Here is a 15,533-nt window from a genome sequence, read left to right on the forward strand (position 1 = left end):
TAAATCACTAATGGCCTAACACACACAAAGTGTACATGAATTGACAAGCAGTTTAAAGGAGACACTTGATATCACGTTTAACTATACATAGTAGGAGTTTAAATATTTAGCATTGAATATGCAACAACAAATTAAATTAAATAGATTTATATAAACAAATGGGCAATACAGCTAATTACTCAGGTGTAGCACAGTTTCAATTATCTTATAGTCACAATAAAGAAACAATAACCCTCATGCAAAAGTGAAATAACTGATACAACATATAAACAGAATGCAGTATCCTACCATAAAGTATATTGGTAGATAACAATAAGCAGCCCATAATTTGCATTAGCAGTAGCAAATGATGAAAGAAAGAAAGCTTATACAGCATCAGCAAAAAAAAAAAAAAGAAAAACTTCCCATTTAACCTATTTGTCCCTCCAAAAGTTTCTCTGATTCTTTAAATTTATTTAAGCTATCAACTTCCACAACAACAGATGGCAGTTTCCTCCAACAATCAACCACCTACCGGATCAAGACAAACTTCTGCACATCCATTCTGTGACCATCCTTCCTAAGCTTGAATTTGTGCCTCACCCCCATGTGTGGTCTGAGCAAGAAGAAGAATCCCATCAGCTGAATCATTCAAAGCCTTAAACATCTCAGTCAGATCACTTGCAGGTACTAAGTACATTGCTTTGTTCCCCTCACCAATTTTGCTGCCCTTCTCTGCACTCATTCCAGCAGCTCCACATCCTTCCTAAAATGAGGCCTCCAGACCTTTAGGCAAGATGTAGCTTTACCATTGTCTTGTAAAGTGGGATAATCAGCTCCTTATCCGAGCTAGCAAAATTCCTGTATATCATTGACAAAACCCCATGATCTGTTCTGGCTGCTGGCCTGCACTGCTCAGAAAACTTCATATCTGACTGCACAATTATCTCAAATTTTCAAGACAGTTATCTAAATTTTAAATTTATCGATATCTGTGGCAACTATAAAATATTTAGGGGCAAAGGCCTCATGTTACGGGAAGAATGACTAACATATAGGTTAGTGCATTTAAATTGATGTTTTTGCACTAGCCTATACACCGATGACTAATATCACACCGATGTCAAGACTAATACTCAAGATTTCTAAGAGGTACAAGCTAAAAATTATAATGATTTATGCACCAACATTGAGCCATGATGATGAAGAGGTTGTAGAAATGTACACCGAAATAGAGTCTTCTACACGAACAGAAAACCTGCTACACTATCATTATGGGAGACTTAAATACTAAGGTTGAAAAAAGCCAAAACAGCACAGGATGGGGAACTATTGGAAATTTTGGAATTGGTGAAAGAAATGAAAGAGGTGAAAGACTTGTGGAATTTGCAGAATCTCAAGGAATATCAGTAATGAACATTTTTTTTCAAGAAAAGGGTGAACAGAAAGTGGACACAGAAGAGTCCAAATGGATTAATTACTAATGAAATAGACTTCATCCTCACTAACAGAAGATATGTTGTGAATGATGTTACTGTCCTGAATAAGGTAAATGTTGGAAGTGATCACAGAATGGTAAGATATACACTTGATATAGATGTAGGAAAGAAAAAAACTGACTCGAGTAAATAATACAAAGGTCTTTGAGATAACAGAAGAGGAGAAAAAGCAGTATGTACTGGAACTTAAGAACAAGTTTGAGCTTCTACAGATTGTTCAGGACCAAGATATCGATGAGGAATGTTAGAACTTTCTGAAAGTGATAAAGCCCAAGAAACCTATAAGGAAAAAGAAATCCAAAGAACAAAAAATTAGTCAAGAAACACTTGTCATGCTGAACCGAAGACGACAAATGAAAAGCAAGAAAACACTGACAGGGAGAAAATTAAGTATACTGAGTTATGCAAAGCCATTAGAAAGAGACTCAGAGAGGACATAAGAAGATTTAACACAAGAAAAGTAGAACAAGCATTAAGGGAAAACAAAGGATTTAAATCAGCAGCCATGAGCAGTAATACAGAAAGACAAATGATACTGAAACTGAAGAATAGCGATGGTGTACTTATAAACAGCAGAGAAGGCATAATTCAAATAGCAGAAAACTACTATAGAGAATTACACAAGGAGCAGGGGAATGATGCCAGCAGTGGGGAAGATGGATTGCAAAGTAGCAACACTTACGACATACCCGATATTCTTCCTGATCAGGTAGAACAGGCATTGAAGAAAATGAAGAATCAGAAAGCCCTGGCAGAAGAAGTTACTGTTTAAATTGGGAGGAAGAGACATAACGCAAAAACTGGCAAGGCTCTTCACAAAGTGCATTAGAAAAGGTGTGATGCCTAAGCAGTGGAATAATGCAATCATAGTTTTGCTGCATAAGAAAGGAGATAAATCAGAAATTGGAAATTATAGACCAATTAGCTGGTTATCCCACATCTACAAGTTTTTCACAAGGGTCATTACTAACAGATTAGAAAGAATACTTGATGAGAATCAATCGAAAGAGCAAGCTGGCTTTAGGACAGGATTCTCAACTATGGATCACCTTCACGTAATATCACAGCTAATGGAGAAAGCAAATGAATATAAAACACCATTATGCCTGGCATTTGTGGATTATGAAAAGGCATTTGACTCCATACAGTATAAGGCAATGTTTCGGGCACTGGAAAGACAAGGCATAGATACCCCATATATTATGATTTTGAAGAAAATATATGAGAGTGCTACCTCCTTTATTAGACTAGACAAAGATAGTAGGAAATTTAAAATTGAGAAAGGAGTTCGACAAGGAGACATAATATCTCCGAAGCTGTTTGGCATTTTTTTTTTTTTTTAAGCACTAGTAGAGGCATTTGATGCAAGAAAGCAGGCTTATGCAGCATCAGCCAAAAAAAAAAAAAAGAACCCACTTCACCCCTCTGTTTGTTCGAAATACCTGTCCAGCTGAGCCTTAAACTTATTTAGGCTATCAACTTCCACGACAAGGGATGGAAGTCTGTTCCACCAACCAACCACCCGCTGGCTAAAGCCAAATTTCTGCACGTCTATTCTACATCTGGCTTTCCTCAATTTGAATTTATGCCCTCTCAGGTAATTATTCTGAGCAAGAGGAAGAATCCCATCAGCATTGTGCAGGTGCCTAGTCTCCAGCCACTGCAATTTGCAGAACTTAAGCATCTCTTGGTAAGAGGATCTCTTCATTTCCCTCACCAATCTTGCTGCTCTTCTCTGTACACTCTCAAGAAAATCTACATCCTTCTTGAAATGAGGCCTCCAGACCTGTATACAGTACACAAGGTGTTGCCTGACTGTTGCCTTATACAAGGGAATAATCACCTCCTTATCTCTGCTAGAAAAATTCCTGTATATCATTGACAAGGCACCATGAGCCACTCTTGCAGCCCGTCTGCACCGCTGAGAGAACTTCATGTCTGCCTGCACAATTACCCCCAGGTCCGTTTCATTCTCTGCCACTGTCAGTGTAGTACCACAGAGTTGATATGTTACTCTGGGATTGCTGTTTCCCATATGTAGTACTTTACATTTGTCAATGTTAAACTTCATTTGCCACCTCTCAGTCCATCTGTTCAACCTTTCCAGATCCTGTTGCACCAGCATAGCGTCAGTAGTTCCTTGACAACCCTGCCAACCTTCGTATTGTCTGCAAACTTAGACATTAAGCTTGATATACCATCATCAGTATCATTTATAAATACAGAAAATAATAATGGACCCAAAACTGAACCCTGAGGGACTCCACTGATAACATTGGTCCACGATGTGCGGTGTCCATTGATTACCACTCTCTGTCTTCTCTCCCTCAACCACACCTTTATCCATAGCAGCAATTTGTCTCCAATGCCACACTGCTCCAATTTGTGCAGCAGTCTTCCATGTGCAACAGTATCAAAAGCCTTTCTAAGATCCAAGTATATAATATCAAAGTTATTCCCTGCATCCAGTTCTTTTGTGACTGCATCATAGTATCCAATCAAATTGGTCAGTCAAAACTTCCCCCTAACAAAACCATGCTGTGTCCAAGCTATAACTGAAGTCTCGTCTAGATGATCCTGCAGTGCTTCGTTAACCAGTGCCTCCATTAATTTTCTGGGAACATAAGTTAAATTCACAGGTCTATAATTACTTGTGTCAGCCTTTGATCCTCCTTTGTGAATTGGGGTCACATTTGCACATTTCCAAGCTGTGGGTACCTCCTCTGAGTCCAAGGAAGCTCTCATAATTATGGCTAAGGGTTTGCTTACTTCCTTTGCTGCCTCCTTTAATATAACTGGATAGATCCCATCCACCCCAGGTGCCTTTCTTGTCTTTATCTTCAACAATTTCTCCTCCACTTTACTCTCAGTTATTACCAGACTCTTTAGCTTGCTGTCAGAGTTGAATACACCTCTGGCATTCCTCTCGCTGAATAACTCATCATGTGTGAATGTCGATGCAAAATATTCATTTAATTTGTTAGCTACCTGAGCAGGATCATCAACAGATGACCCATCGATATCAAATGGACCAATCTGATTCATCCCTTCCTTCTAGAGTTTACATAAGTAAAGAAGTCTTTGCTGTTTTACATTGCATCCCTTGCCAAAGAATTCTCGTAATCTGCCCTCGCCTGGCTAACCTCCTTTGTAACTTGGTTACAGATCAAATTGTATCTATCATAGGCTTCTGTGTCACGTGTTAATTTGTATGTATCCCATGCATTTTTCTTCTCTGCCATATGTCTCATTAGTTCATCTGACATCCATTTAGGCCTAAACCTTGAACAATATTTCTTAGTTGGTATGTAAAGTAGCTTCCAAGTAGTTTCCAAGGTAAGTTCTTTGAATGCTTCCCATTTTGAATTTGCTGTTGGTAACATCATCAGTTGGTCCCACTATATAGAATTTAAATACTGTCTCAGTCCATCGTAGTCGCCTTTACAAAAGCAATAACCCTTCCCTTTACCTCTAATGGTAGTTACCTCTTTGAGTAAATCCCACTTCAGCACACTGTGATCACTGCCACCTAGTGGTTCATTTATCTGCAGATTCTTAATGCATGAAGAATCACTACTGATAATCAAATCAAGAGTATTACTCCCTCTAGTTGCCTCCCGCACAATCATCCAATAAATCCACAAAAGCCTTGCTAGTGTGTGAGTGATCAGCCACCAAATTCCAGTCAATATCTGGGAAATTAAAATCCCCCATTATAAGACTCTCTGATTTACTGGCCCATTCTATTTCCCTGTACAGTTTCTTATTATACTCATTAGAGTCATTAGGCCTATAACAAACACACTCCTACTCTCAATTTTGATCTCCCAGTGCGTATGTCACACCAAACTGACTCGACATTGCACTGTCCAGCGATGTCAACTGGCTTCACTTCCTTGGATTTTGTGTTTCTTAACTAATAGCTTTGGAAAATTAAATGCACTAGGCATAATCCTTATGGGTTTTGATAATTAACTATATAATATCGGTATAAATACACCATAGTTAACCCATATATTTGAGCTACGATTGTAGCGTAGAAGGCATCGTTTTAATTGTATCTCATAATGTGGTTGCCTTCACAACAAGATAGCTACTATTGAATTACTTCAAATAAATAACGCTTCTCTAGTAGAGAAGACTACTGTTATTTATTTTCAGCGTACCACCACCCAGACGATCGTTTCGAAGCTTTTTGGCTTCGTCATCAGTGGGCGGGTAGATAATACAATATGCCATCTCAGTTGCGAAGTTATATCCACATTATGAGAGATGCCAGAAGGGTGTGGTGGTAATGTATACATTAAAGAATCAATAAAGTAAAATAATGAATCAATGTATACTCCCCACCATAACTTATGGAAGTGAAACTTGGGCACTTACCAAAAGAATGGAAGCGAAGCTGAGAACTACACAGCGAAGAATGGAACGAATTATATTGGGAATCAGACTTAGATAAGAAGAGAAACACGTGGAGTAGGCAGCAATCTCAAGTAAAGGACATTCGTATCAAAACTAAAGAACTAAAATGAGTTTGTGGGTAGTAAACGGATGGCCAGTGCTCAAAACAGAAGGAACTGGAAAGTTTTTGGAGAGGCCTTCATCCTGCAGTGGATTGAAAATGGCTGATGATGATACACCAATGAGCCAAAACATTATGACCACCCACCTAATATGATGCTGGTCCTCCACATGCATCCAAAACAAGTCGTACCTGGCGAGGCATGGATGCTACAAGATTTTGAAATGTGTCTTGTGGTATTTGGTACCAATATTGTAATCAGCAGATCCTTTAATTCCTGTAAGGTCTGTGGTTGAGGCGCCACAAATCCGGAGTTGCTGTTCCGACACAAACCATATGCTCGATGGGATATCTGGGGAATTTGGAGGCCGGGGCAATACCTGGAATTCTTCCTCATGTTCCATGAATCAGTTTCGAACAATCCGGGCGGTGTGGCATGGCACATTATCCTGCTGAAAGATGGCACTGCCAAAGGGAAAGACTGTTGTCATGAAAGGGTGTACCTGGTCAGCAATGATGCTTAAGTAGGTGGTAGATGTCAGTACCCAGCAAATGGATGATCGGACCCAGGATATCCCAGCAGAACATTGCCCAAAGCATGACACCGCCGCCACTGGCTTGTTTTTGTCCCACGGTGCATCCAGGCACCATCACTTCCCCAGGTAAACGACGCACACATACCCAGGTGACCTTTTTCCAATCACTCAAGATCCAGTATCGATGCTCGCATGCCCATTGTAGGTGCTGTCGCCTGTGAACTGGTTAGCATGGGCACTCGGAACTTTCAAAAGGGTTCGATGTACTGTGTTGTGACACATTACTCCCGTCACCAGCATTCCAATTACCGGCGAGTTGTGTCACAGTCGCCCTTCTGTTGCCACGTGCCAGCCAGGAGAGTCTTTGCTCACCTCAAGCATCAATGAGCAGCGTTTGTCCAACTTCCCCCTCCTTAGACCACTTTCAGTAGGTACTAACCACGGCTGACTGTGAGCTTCGCACCAGCCATGCCATTTTGGATATGCTCTGACCCAGTTGTCTGGCCATTACAATATGGCCTTTGTCAAACTAGCTGAAGGCTGCTGCCTTTCCCATCTGAAGAACAAGGGTAACGCTGATTAACTGAGCTAAATATCAGGTGTGTTTTATACTGTGTACAGACCCACGCGACACCTCCTTAGCCAGGTGGGCAGGAGCATCAGTGCGCAGCACACGTTTATTGATTAGACCGGGGTTCGAGCCCATGACCACCAGATATGGAGGAAGCAGAAAGATCGGGGAATGATCACCGCATATCCCCGGAGCAATATGGACTTAGTTGCTAATGCTCCTAAAAACCAAATAACAAACAAACCGGCCCACGCACGTGCCATAGTTTACCTACAGTTTTTTCGATTTGCATAACGACTTGCTGGTCATAATGTTTTGGCTCATTGGTGTTTGTTAGATATTCTACCTCGTAGCAAGAGGCTTTTGCCCTCATGCTACGAGCTAGAAGACTGTATCTGTCTATATCACTGCACATCATCAGACTTCTCTCATATTGTGAAGTTATACTTCATAACTGGGTTGTGACTATTGCAACACCAGGGTACCTGCCCACCCACTGATGAAAAGCCAACAAGCTTTGAAACGGTGCCATCTGGGTGGTGGTATCCACTGAGAAAAGTAACAGTAGCCATCCCCACTGGTGAGGACTACTGTTACTTTTTCAAGGTAGTACAATACCATGGCAACTCACGAAGGCATTAAAAATATGAGATATAACCAAAACGATGCCAATTTAATTAATTAATTTAACTACTTTGGTGATGCTTTTTCACTACCCTATATAGATAGCTGGTTAAAATTTCAAGTATTCGTTACGTAAACCCAATGTTATTTTTAGACATTCTCGTACAGTGTCATAGATATGGATTATCTCTTCTTGTGTCCCATTCAGTATTTTACAGAAAATAGAGAAACAAGTCTGCATCTGTAAAAACAATAGATAATCAATGTACACTGTGGTTTGTATACACCTTACAGCGGAGTGAAATGTCTACAGGTTGACTATAACATAAATTATTGTATTTGTGTAATGGTTATTTTATTTAAGTGAAGTTCTTATGTATCATATCAATGTGTTTGGTATTACAGAAAAGCGAGATTGGTGAAATTTTCTATTTGTACTTGTTAATGGAATTGTGATTTTATTAGCAAAAGTTTTCTTGTGAATTTCACAGTACAAATATTCTAATTTTGAAAATGTTATATTCACCTACTTCATTTGCTTCTACATGAATAACAATAACATACATTCTTTATGTAGCAGAGGTGAAAAAGTTGCAACTAAATTAATTAAATTAATAGCAGAATGCCGTTTAGTCACCCAATCTTTTCCTCTAAATTTAGTTACAATAAATTTAAAATTATGAGAATACAGGAACTCCCCGACTTACATAATACTTGAAGTATGGAAATTTGACTTTGTGCAAGTTTTTGCCTGCCGGTGCAAACTTAAAAAAAAATCGTGGAAGTGTATTTTGCATCCTGTAGGAATATTGTGAAAATATCGTAATGTTGAACCCAATAACACATTGCTTTTTTTTTTTTTTTTTTTTTTTTTTGTAATTCGTTCCAAGTCCTTAGAAGCTGAAATTTTTGCTATATTACTAAGCTATTTATCTCTCTAAAAGGTCATATTTATAATGGAAATTGCACTACCCTTTCATCGTTATCATATGTTCCTGTTATAAGAATCAATTTTCAATGCCTTTGTGATAGTTTTCTGAAGCACGTTTCTGGAAGTCATGACCATAAAAACATTTGCTCTTTCCAGTTTATTGAGCCTTTCTGTTAGTGCACCTAATTATAAACCTGTATTATACTCGATCTTATTGCATTTGCGATAATACTAATAACTGGAATTCTTTGGGTTTTTACGTTACGATATTACAATTAAATGAGTTCCCCCTTCACTGAAATCTTCAATTGTATAAAAAAACATATCTTCAGCAACTTCTCTCTTCATTCCTATTTACATATTACAATGGTGAAGGGAAAGCAACCAATGAAAAGTGCAAGTGGTGGTAGTGCCAGGAAACGAAACAAAATTGATTTAGAAATGAAGATGAAAATGATTAAGAAGTACCAAACAGGACAAAGTTTGTCATTTTTTGCACAGAATTAGGTCTTGCTGCTTCAACAGTGAATACAACTTTACGGGACAGTGCACATATAAAAGAACATGTCAAAGGATCGATGCACTTAAGATCAACAATGATCACAAAACAGCGTTTGGGTGCTATATCAAAGATGGAACAGCTGTTAATAATTTGGATGGAAAATCAGATTCAGAAACGAGAGCCCCAGTCTAATGACCATTCAAGCAAAAGCAACAAGTATTTATAAAGATATTAAGGATAAGTACGGCGAACCCTAACGCAAGTTTGTGGCAAGCAGTGGGTGGTTTTATAGATTCAAGTATCACACTGGTTCCCACAACTTTAAAATATGCAGTGAAGTCGCCAGTGCAGATTCTGCAGCTGCAGAGAAATTTTGTGATGTGTTGGAAAAAATTATTGATGATGGCAGCTATTCAATGTAGCAAATTTTTAACGTTGACGAAACTGCTTTGTATTGGAAAAAAATGCCGGATCGAACATACACTGCCAAAGCGGAAAATACAATGACAGGTTTCAAGGCGTCAAAAGATAGGTCCATGCTCTTGCTTTGGGCTAATGCAGCTATAGAGTACAGATTAAAACCACTGCTTGTGTACCCTTCTGGAAATCCTCGTGCATCAATAAAGCCACCCTGCCCATGCATTTCCGATCGAACCAGATAGCATGTATAACAATATCTCTCTTTAAGGATTGGTTTAAATGCTGCTTCATTACCGAGGTTGAAAAATATTGTAAAGACAACGACGTTCCTTTCAAGATTTTGCTTCTATTCGATAATGCTTCTATTCCTGGACATCCTACGCATCTTAATGATTTCAATTTGAATGAGAGTCATATTTCTACCCCCAAATACAACTTCACTCATCCAACCTATGGATCAGGGTGTTATTTTGAATTTAAAAGCATACTATTTATGCACAACATTCGCTCAGGTATTATCTGCAGTAGGCGGTGAGAAAAATTCAACGCTAAGAGGCTTTTGGAAATCTTGTAATTTTTAGTACGCCATCTTAAACATTAATAAGGCCTTGGCAGAAATTACTAAAAGTTGTTTAAATGGCGTACGGAAGAAAAAAGACGAATCATATGAAGAGATTACAGATAAGATTGTAAAAGGTTGCAGAGCTACTTCAGTTGGAGGTTGATGCCAAAGATGTGGAGGAGTTGATAGAGGAAGAAGAGAAGGGATTATCTAACGAAGAATTTGACGCAGGCAGCGATAGTGAAAGAAGAAAATGCTGATGAAGCTCAAGATGAACCAAATGAGGAGCCGAGACGCTTCATCGCCAGAGAGAGAGAGAGAGAGAGAGAGATGGCAATGGCATTTTGTGAAATTGCATCGGCAATGACAAGGTTTGAGAAGATGGATCCTGACATCGAATGATTCTTAAAAGTTAACAGAGGGGTAAATGATATGCTTGCTGCAAAGAAATCTACAATGAAAAGAAAAAAGCCACTATCCAGTCATCTATTAATATGTTCTTTCGTAAGATTTAGTGGCCAATCCCTTCCAAATCTCCACAGTCCTCAGCCTCCACAGAGGCAGTACTTATCAGCTGAAGACATCGATTCTGGCAACGATGCTCGAGAGGTAAAACTTGCTGACATTATGCTTGTCTCCTTTTTTTGTAATTTTATAATTTTGAAATTTTTTAAATACCATGCTTTTTGACTCTTGATTTTTTAAGGAGTCCTTATGTGTTGTAATGTAATAACTAGATCGTATGTAAGGCTTAGCTTAATTTTCAGCACTCACCTCATAGTAATCCGTTTAGCTGGTGGAAAGTTTTACCATATACATAGTGGTTATAGGATTCTAATAACTTACAGGGATTATGGGTTGAAAACTAAGTTATGGGCTATAAAAAGTTTTTTAAGAAAGGAAAGTGCACCTTCCATTGTATGGTTGCCTAATTAAATTAAATTAAGAAAAATAGAAGCTTTTACAGCATTGTAAAATATAGCTTTATGTTTGGCTATATATTACAACGCTGTAAAATATAGCCACACACAAACAGACCTATCTGTAGAATTGCAATACCTCACCAAAAAATTCATTGACAGAAAATACCCATCACAACTAATAAAAGAAACCATCACCAAAGTTCATAATAACACTAATAACCCAAACAAAATTATTAATCACGTGAACAAGAATAAGATACATAAACCCCTTATCGCGCTCCCATATCATCAACAATACGCCAGAAGACTTCAACAGATTTTAAAAATACAGATATCGAATTAATATTCACATCTTATAACAAATTAAGTTCCAAATTCAATTCATACAAGACAACACAAGAGTACGAGACACAAGATTACAACAACATTATATATTTGATTAGATGCCAATCAGATTGCCAAGCATGTTACTAGGCAGTACAACAGCAAATTTCGGGACATCAAAAATTTCCAACACGCGTGCATACTACCACTTTAATAGCTTCAAAACTAATTCAGCAAGTACAGAACTAACACAACACGTGCAATCTCAAAATCACAACCCACTCATCGATTTAGCCATCACAGTAGTTAAATTAAATTCTAGCTACAAAATCCTTGAAAACGAAGCCCTCGTCATCGAATGGTTTAAGTGCCATACATTGCTCGACGTGTTAAACAAAAAGATTCCTGCCAATTTCTCCCCCATTTGGAATTTAGCACGTATTAAGTTTTCACGTGCACTGAAATGCATTTCGGGAACCCAACCCGTATATAACACAAGCGCGTTCTCTTCTCCCCCCCCCACTATAGCTAGCTGAAGACGAATTTCGAAAGTTGCTCGTGCGCGACTATTAGCTTCTATTTTTCTTCTTCATTTAATTAGGCAACCATAGAATGGAAGGTGCACTTTCCTTCCTTAAAAAAAAATTTTATATCCCATAACTTAGTTTTAAACCCATAATCCCTGTAAGTTATTAGAATCCTATAACCACTATGTATGTGGTAAAACTCTCCACCAGCTAAACGGATTACTATGAGGTGAGTGCTGAAAATTAAGCTAAGCTATACATACGATCTAGATACCATGCTTTTGTAATTTTTCCTGTGCATGTGATAAAAAATTTAATAAACACAATAAATAGTTCTATTCACATGTTTGTTGAACATTTCTTTTTTGATTCAATCAATTCAGTGAGCACAGTTGCGAGTGCTGCACAAGCATGGGTGAAATTCCAACTTACATAACGTCCTGGGGAATGCAACCCTTACGTAAATTGGGGAATTAATGTATAGGTCTAGATCCATGTTTTAAACTGCCAATTCATGAAACTTATTGGCAACTATGGCAACTAGCTCAGCAACTATGACTGGTCTAGATGACAAATCTTCTAAATCCTAAAAATAAGTGGAACGGACCACATTACTTCTCAGTTCCAAATACCTTATGTATTTATTGTACATAAAAGTACTATTATTATTAATCATAATAAGAGCAATCTGTCTTATTAATGCTTTGTTTTTATTTAAATTTCAGATTGAATGTTCTAGTATTGTGGAACATGCAGAAAGGATTGTCAGGGATAACCATTTAGATAACAGTAAGAATTATTTTGCTGTTGGGCAATTTTTTAAAATTTTATTTCTCATTTAAAATGTGTGTTGTATCAGTTTTGCCTTTACATAAAATGATGTATTAGTCACCCGAAGATATTTCGCCATTATAGATTGTCTTATTTTGAAGTGTGCTTTCATTCATTCATGTTGTTATTACATCTTTTATGAATTGCATATACCCTTTTCACCTTTTTAATAGAATACTTTATTGCTACTCACTAATATCTGTGTTTTAACATAACAGCCAGGCATTGCTCCCTGCCTGTTGTTGCAGTGAACTGGAAAATATGATAGAGCAGGTTAGTGGCATGCAGTCTCTACAAAGTACTTGATCAATGTGAACAAGAGGCAAAATCTGACAGACTTAGCATTAGCATTAGTAGAGGCATTTGATGCAAGAAAGCAAGCTTATGCAGCATCAGCCAAAAAAAAAAAAAAACTCACTTCCACTTCACCCCTCTGTTCGTTCAAAATACCTGTCCAGCTGAGCCTTAAACTTATTTAGGCTATCAACCTCCACCACAAGGGATGGAAGTCTGTTCCACCAACCAACCACCCGCTGGCTAAAGGCAAATTTCCGCACGTCTATCCTACATCTGTCTTTCCTCAATTTAAATTTATGCCCTCTCAGGTGATTTTTCTGAGCTAGAGGAAGAATCCCATCAGCATTGAGCATGCTTAAACCACTCAAACCATTCATTGAGCATGCTTAAACCATTTGGAAATTTGGAATCTCCTCCTTTTAATCTTCTCTGGCTTAAAATCTCTCTACCACATTCTGTCAAATTCATCAGTTGCCTTTATCGTTCTCCCATCTCCACTAACTTCAAAAAGTGGATGATTGTTCGTTACCAGTTTAGAAGTAGCAGTATTATCCTTGCATTTTGAGGGTACAGCTCGAAATGGTGTTCGCAGGATGCCGCTAAATAGTCCACTGGACCAAATCTGTTGTTAACTCTCTAGGAAGCTTCCAGATCAGCTAGTGTATAATCTCACTGCCTCTACTGGAGTGACTGGAGAAAGTCTGATGTGTGTATGTGGGGGTAATCTCAGAATCCCCACTCTAATCTCATTTCTGACAGAATCCCCAGTTATCAGTTTACATTTACATGAAAACATCAGCAAACCTAGAAAACTCAGTGAAGGAGTCTGGTTCCAGGACAGTGCACATACACACAAGTCTGTCATTGCCATATTGCACTGCATGAGTGCAACTTTGAAATGTTGGACCAACCCCCCATTGGACTTTCACCTATTTCCTAATTTCAAAAAAAGTAATAAAAATTAAATAAATAATAATAACCTGGCTGGTATCCAGTTTCCCACCAACAGTGATGTCATTGCTGCAGTGGATGTATTCCTGGACGCCCAAGAGAAAAGTGTATGGATTCCAGAGGAGACTGTTGAGACGTAACATGTTACCAGACTCCTCATATATAGGAGTCCGGGAATGTGTTACCAGACTCCTATAAAAACTGTTCATACTGAGTCCACAAAATTTCAAACACTTGTAATTAAGAAGTGTAAATTAGGTGAATATCATCTATATAATAATTTCCTTATGTCCATCTGTTTGGAAATCTCTTTCTACTTGAATAATTCAAAGAGAAAACAAGCTTTTGACCTGATTTCTTTTGCAATGTCCCCCCCTGTAAAATTTTGTTTTTGGTGGGGTGGGGAGATTTTGCTATTGGCTTTCGAAATTATCATTCTTTTTTGAAGTTCCATAATGGAACTGTTGAGCAATAGTTTCATTGCAGTTTTGGTGAAATATTTGTCACAGTACAATAGAATTTTGTGCACTAATTTTAAATATATTTTATTACCTGAGTCCATTCCATTGACACCTCAGCTGGCAGTGTAGTTCGATGTTAATGTTTATTCCTCAACAGTTTTGGTGAAATATTTTCCACTAGTATCATAATATTCAATTTCAGACCAGTACGAACTAGCAAATTGGCTTCAGCTTTCTTTCAAATTAGAGGAGAATGCAATAAATACCCAGAAAATAATAAACATAAATTTTGGAAAAGATGCTATGTGTAATTTAAAGGCTTTTCAGTGATTTGAAATGTTTAAAGGCTACTTGTTCATCAAAGATAATCCTTACCCTGGCTACCTTTAAACTTCAGAAATTTGTGTTCATGATTTGATCAGGAGTGTCAGTGAAGTTGCTAGTTTCTTATGGGACATTCTGTTCAGTGTTAACTTATATTTAAGGTTATATTTAAATTAATTTTTATATTTAAATATTTAAGTTTATATTTAATATTAATTTAATTTAATACATTTGATATTAATTTAATTTAATATATTTGATATTAAAGTTTATATTTAAATTAAAAGGGTTGTGCTTCATATTTCCTGCATTTCCAGTGAATATCACAGTCAACAGATCTCTGGCGACCCTTCAATATCCTGGCTCCTTCACTTCCTTAGATATAAAGGGCCTTGCTGGCATTCTCTTCCAGTATAGACCTGGCCAGTCTGTATTAAATACCTGACATTAAATAATTGACAGTAAAAAGCAATACATACCCCATGCAAAATATATACTCCAGAAAGTTAAGACAGTAACAGGAAAATTAATTCGAATTACCAGAACCTCGTGGGATATCAAACCACGCACCTTGTTGCTTTACTACAACTGCATTCTGCTTCCAATCATAACTTACGCTGCAGGTGCATGGGCAGGCAGTATACAAAAACATACTGTTAACAAAATAATCACTCAAGCCCAAAGATTCTTCCTTCTGGCATCCACCAAAGCGTGCCGCACTATATCAACATCAGCACTACAGATAATTA

The 15,533-nt window shown here is 37.8% G+C and overlaps 1 protein-coding gene across 2 annotated transcripts in view; it reads left to right on the forward strand.

Annotated features, from left to right (window-relative positions):
• Art1 (arginine methyltransferase 1) overlaps positions 1-15,533 on the forward strand; it is a 229,299-nt gene that overhangs the window by 109,241 nt on the left and 104,525 nt on the right. For both annotated transcript variants that reach the window (XM_090386508.1, XM_090386507.1), the window contains one exon: positions 12,646-12,709. In XM_090386508.1, coding sequence (XP_090242634.1) covers positions 12,646-12,709 — 64 coding nt within the window. The remainder of the gene's footprint in view (positions 1-12,645; positions 12,710-15,533) is intronic.

Source organism: Mastigoproctus giganteus, chromosome 12, assembly GCF_048544385.1.
Source record: "Mastigoproctus giganteus isolate SK-2022 chromosome 12, ASM4854438v1, whole genome shotgun sequence".
Classification (NCBI taxonomy): Eukaryota; Metazoa; Arthropoda; class Arachnida; order Uropygi; family Thelyphonidae; genus Mastigoproctus; species Mastigoproctus giganteus.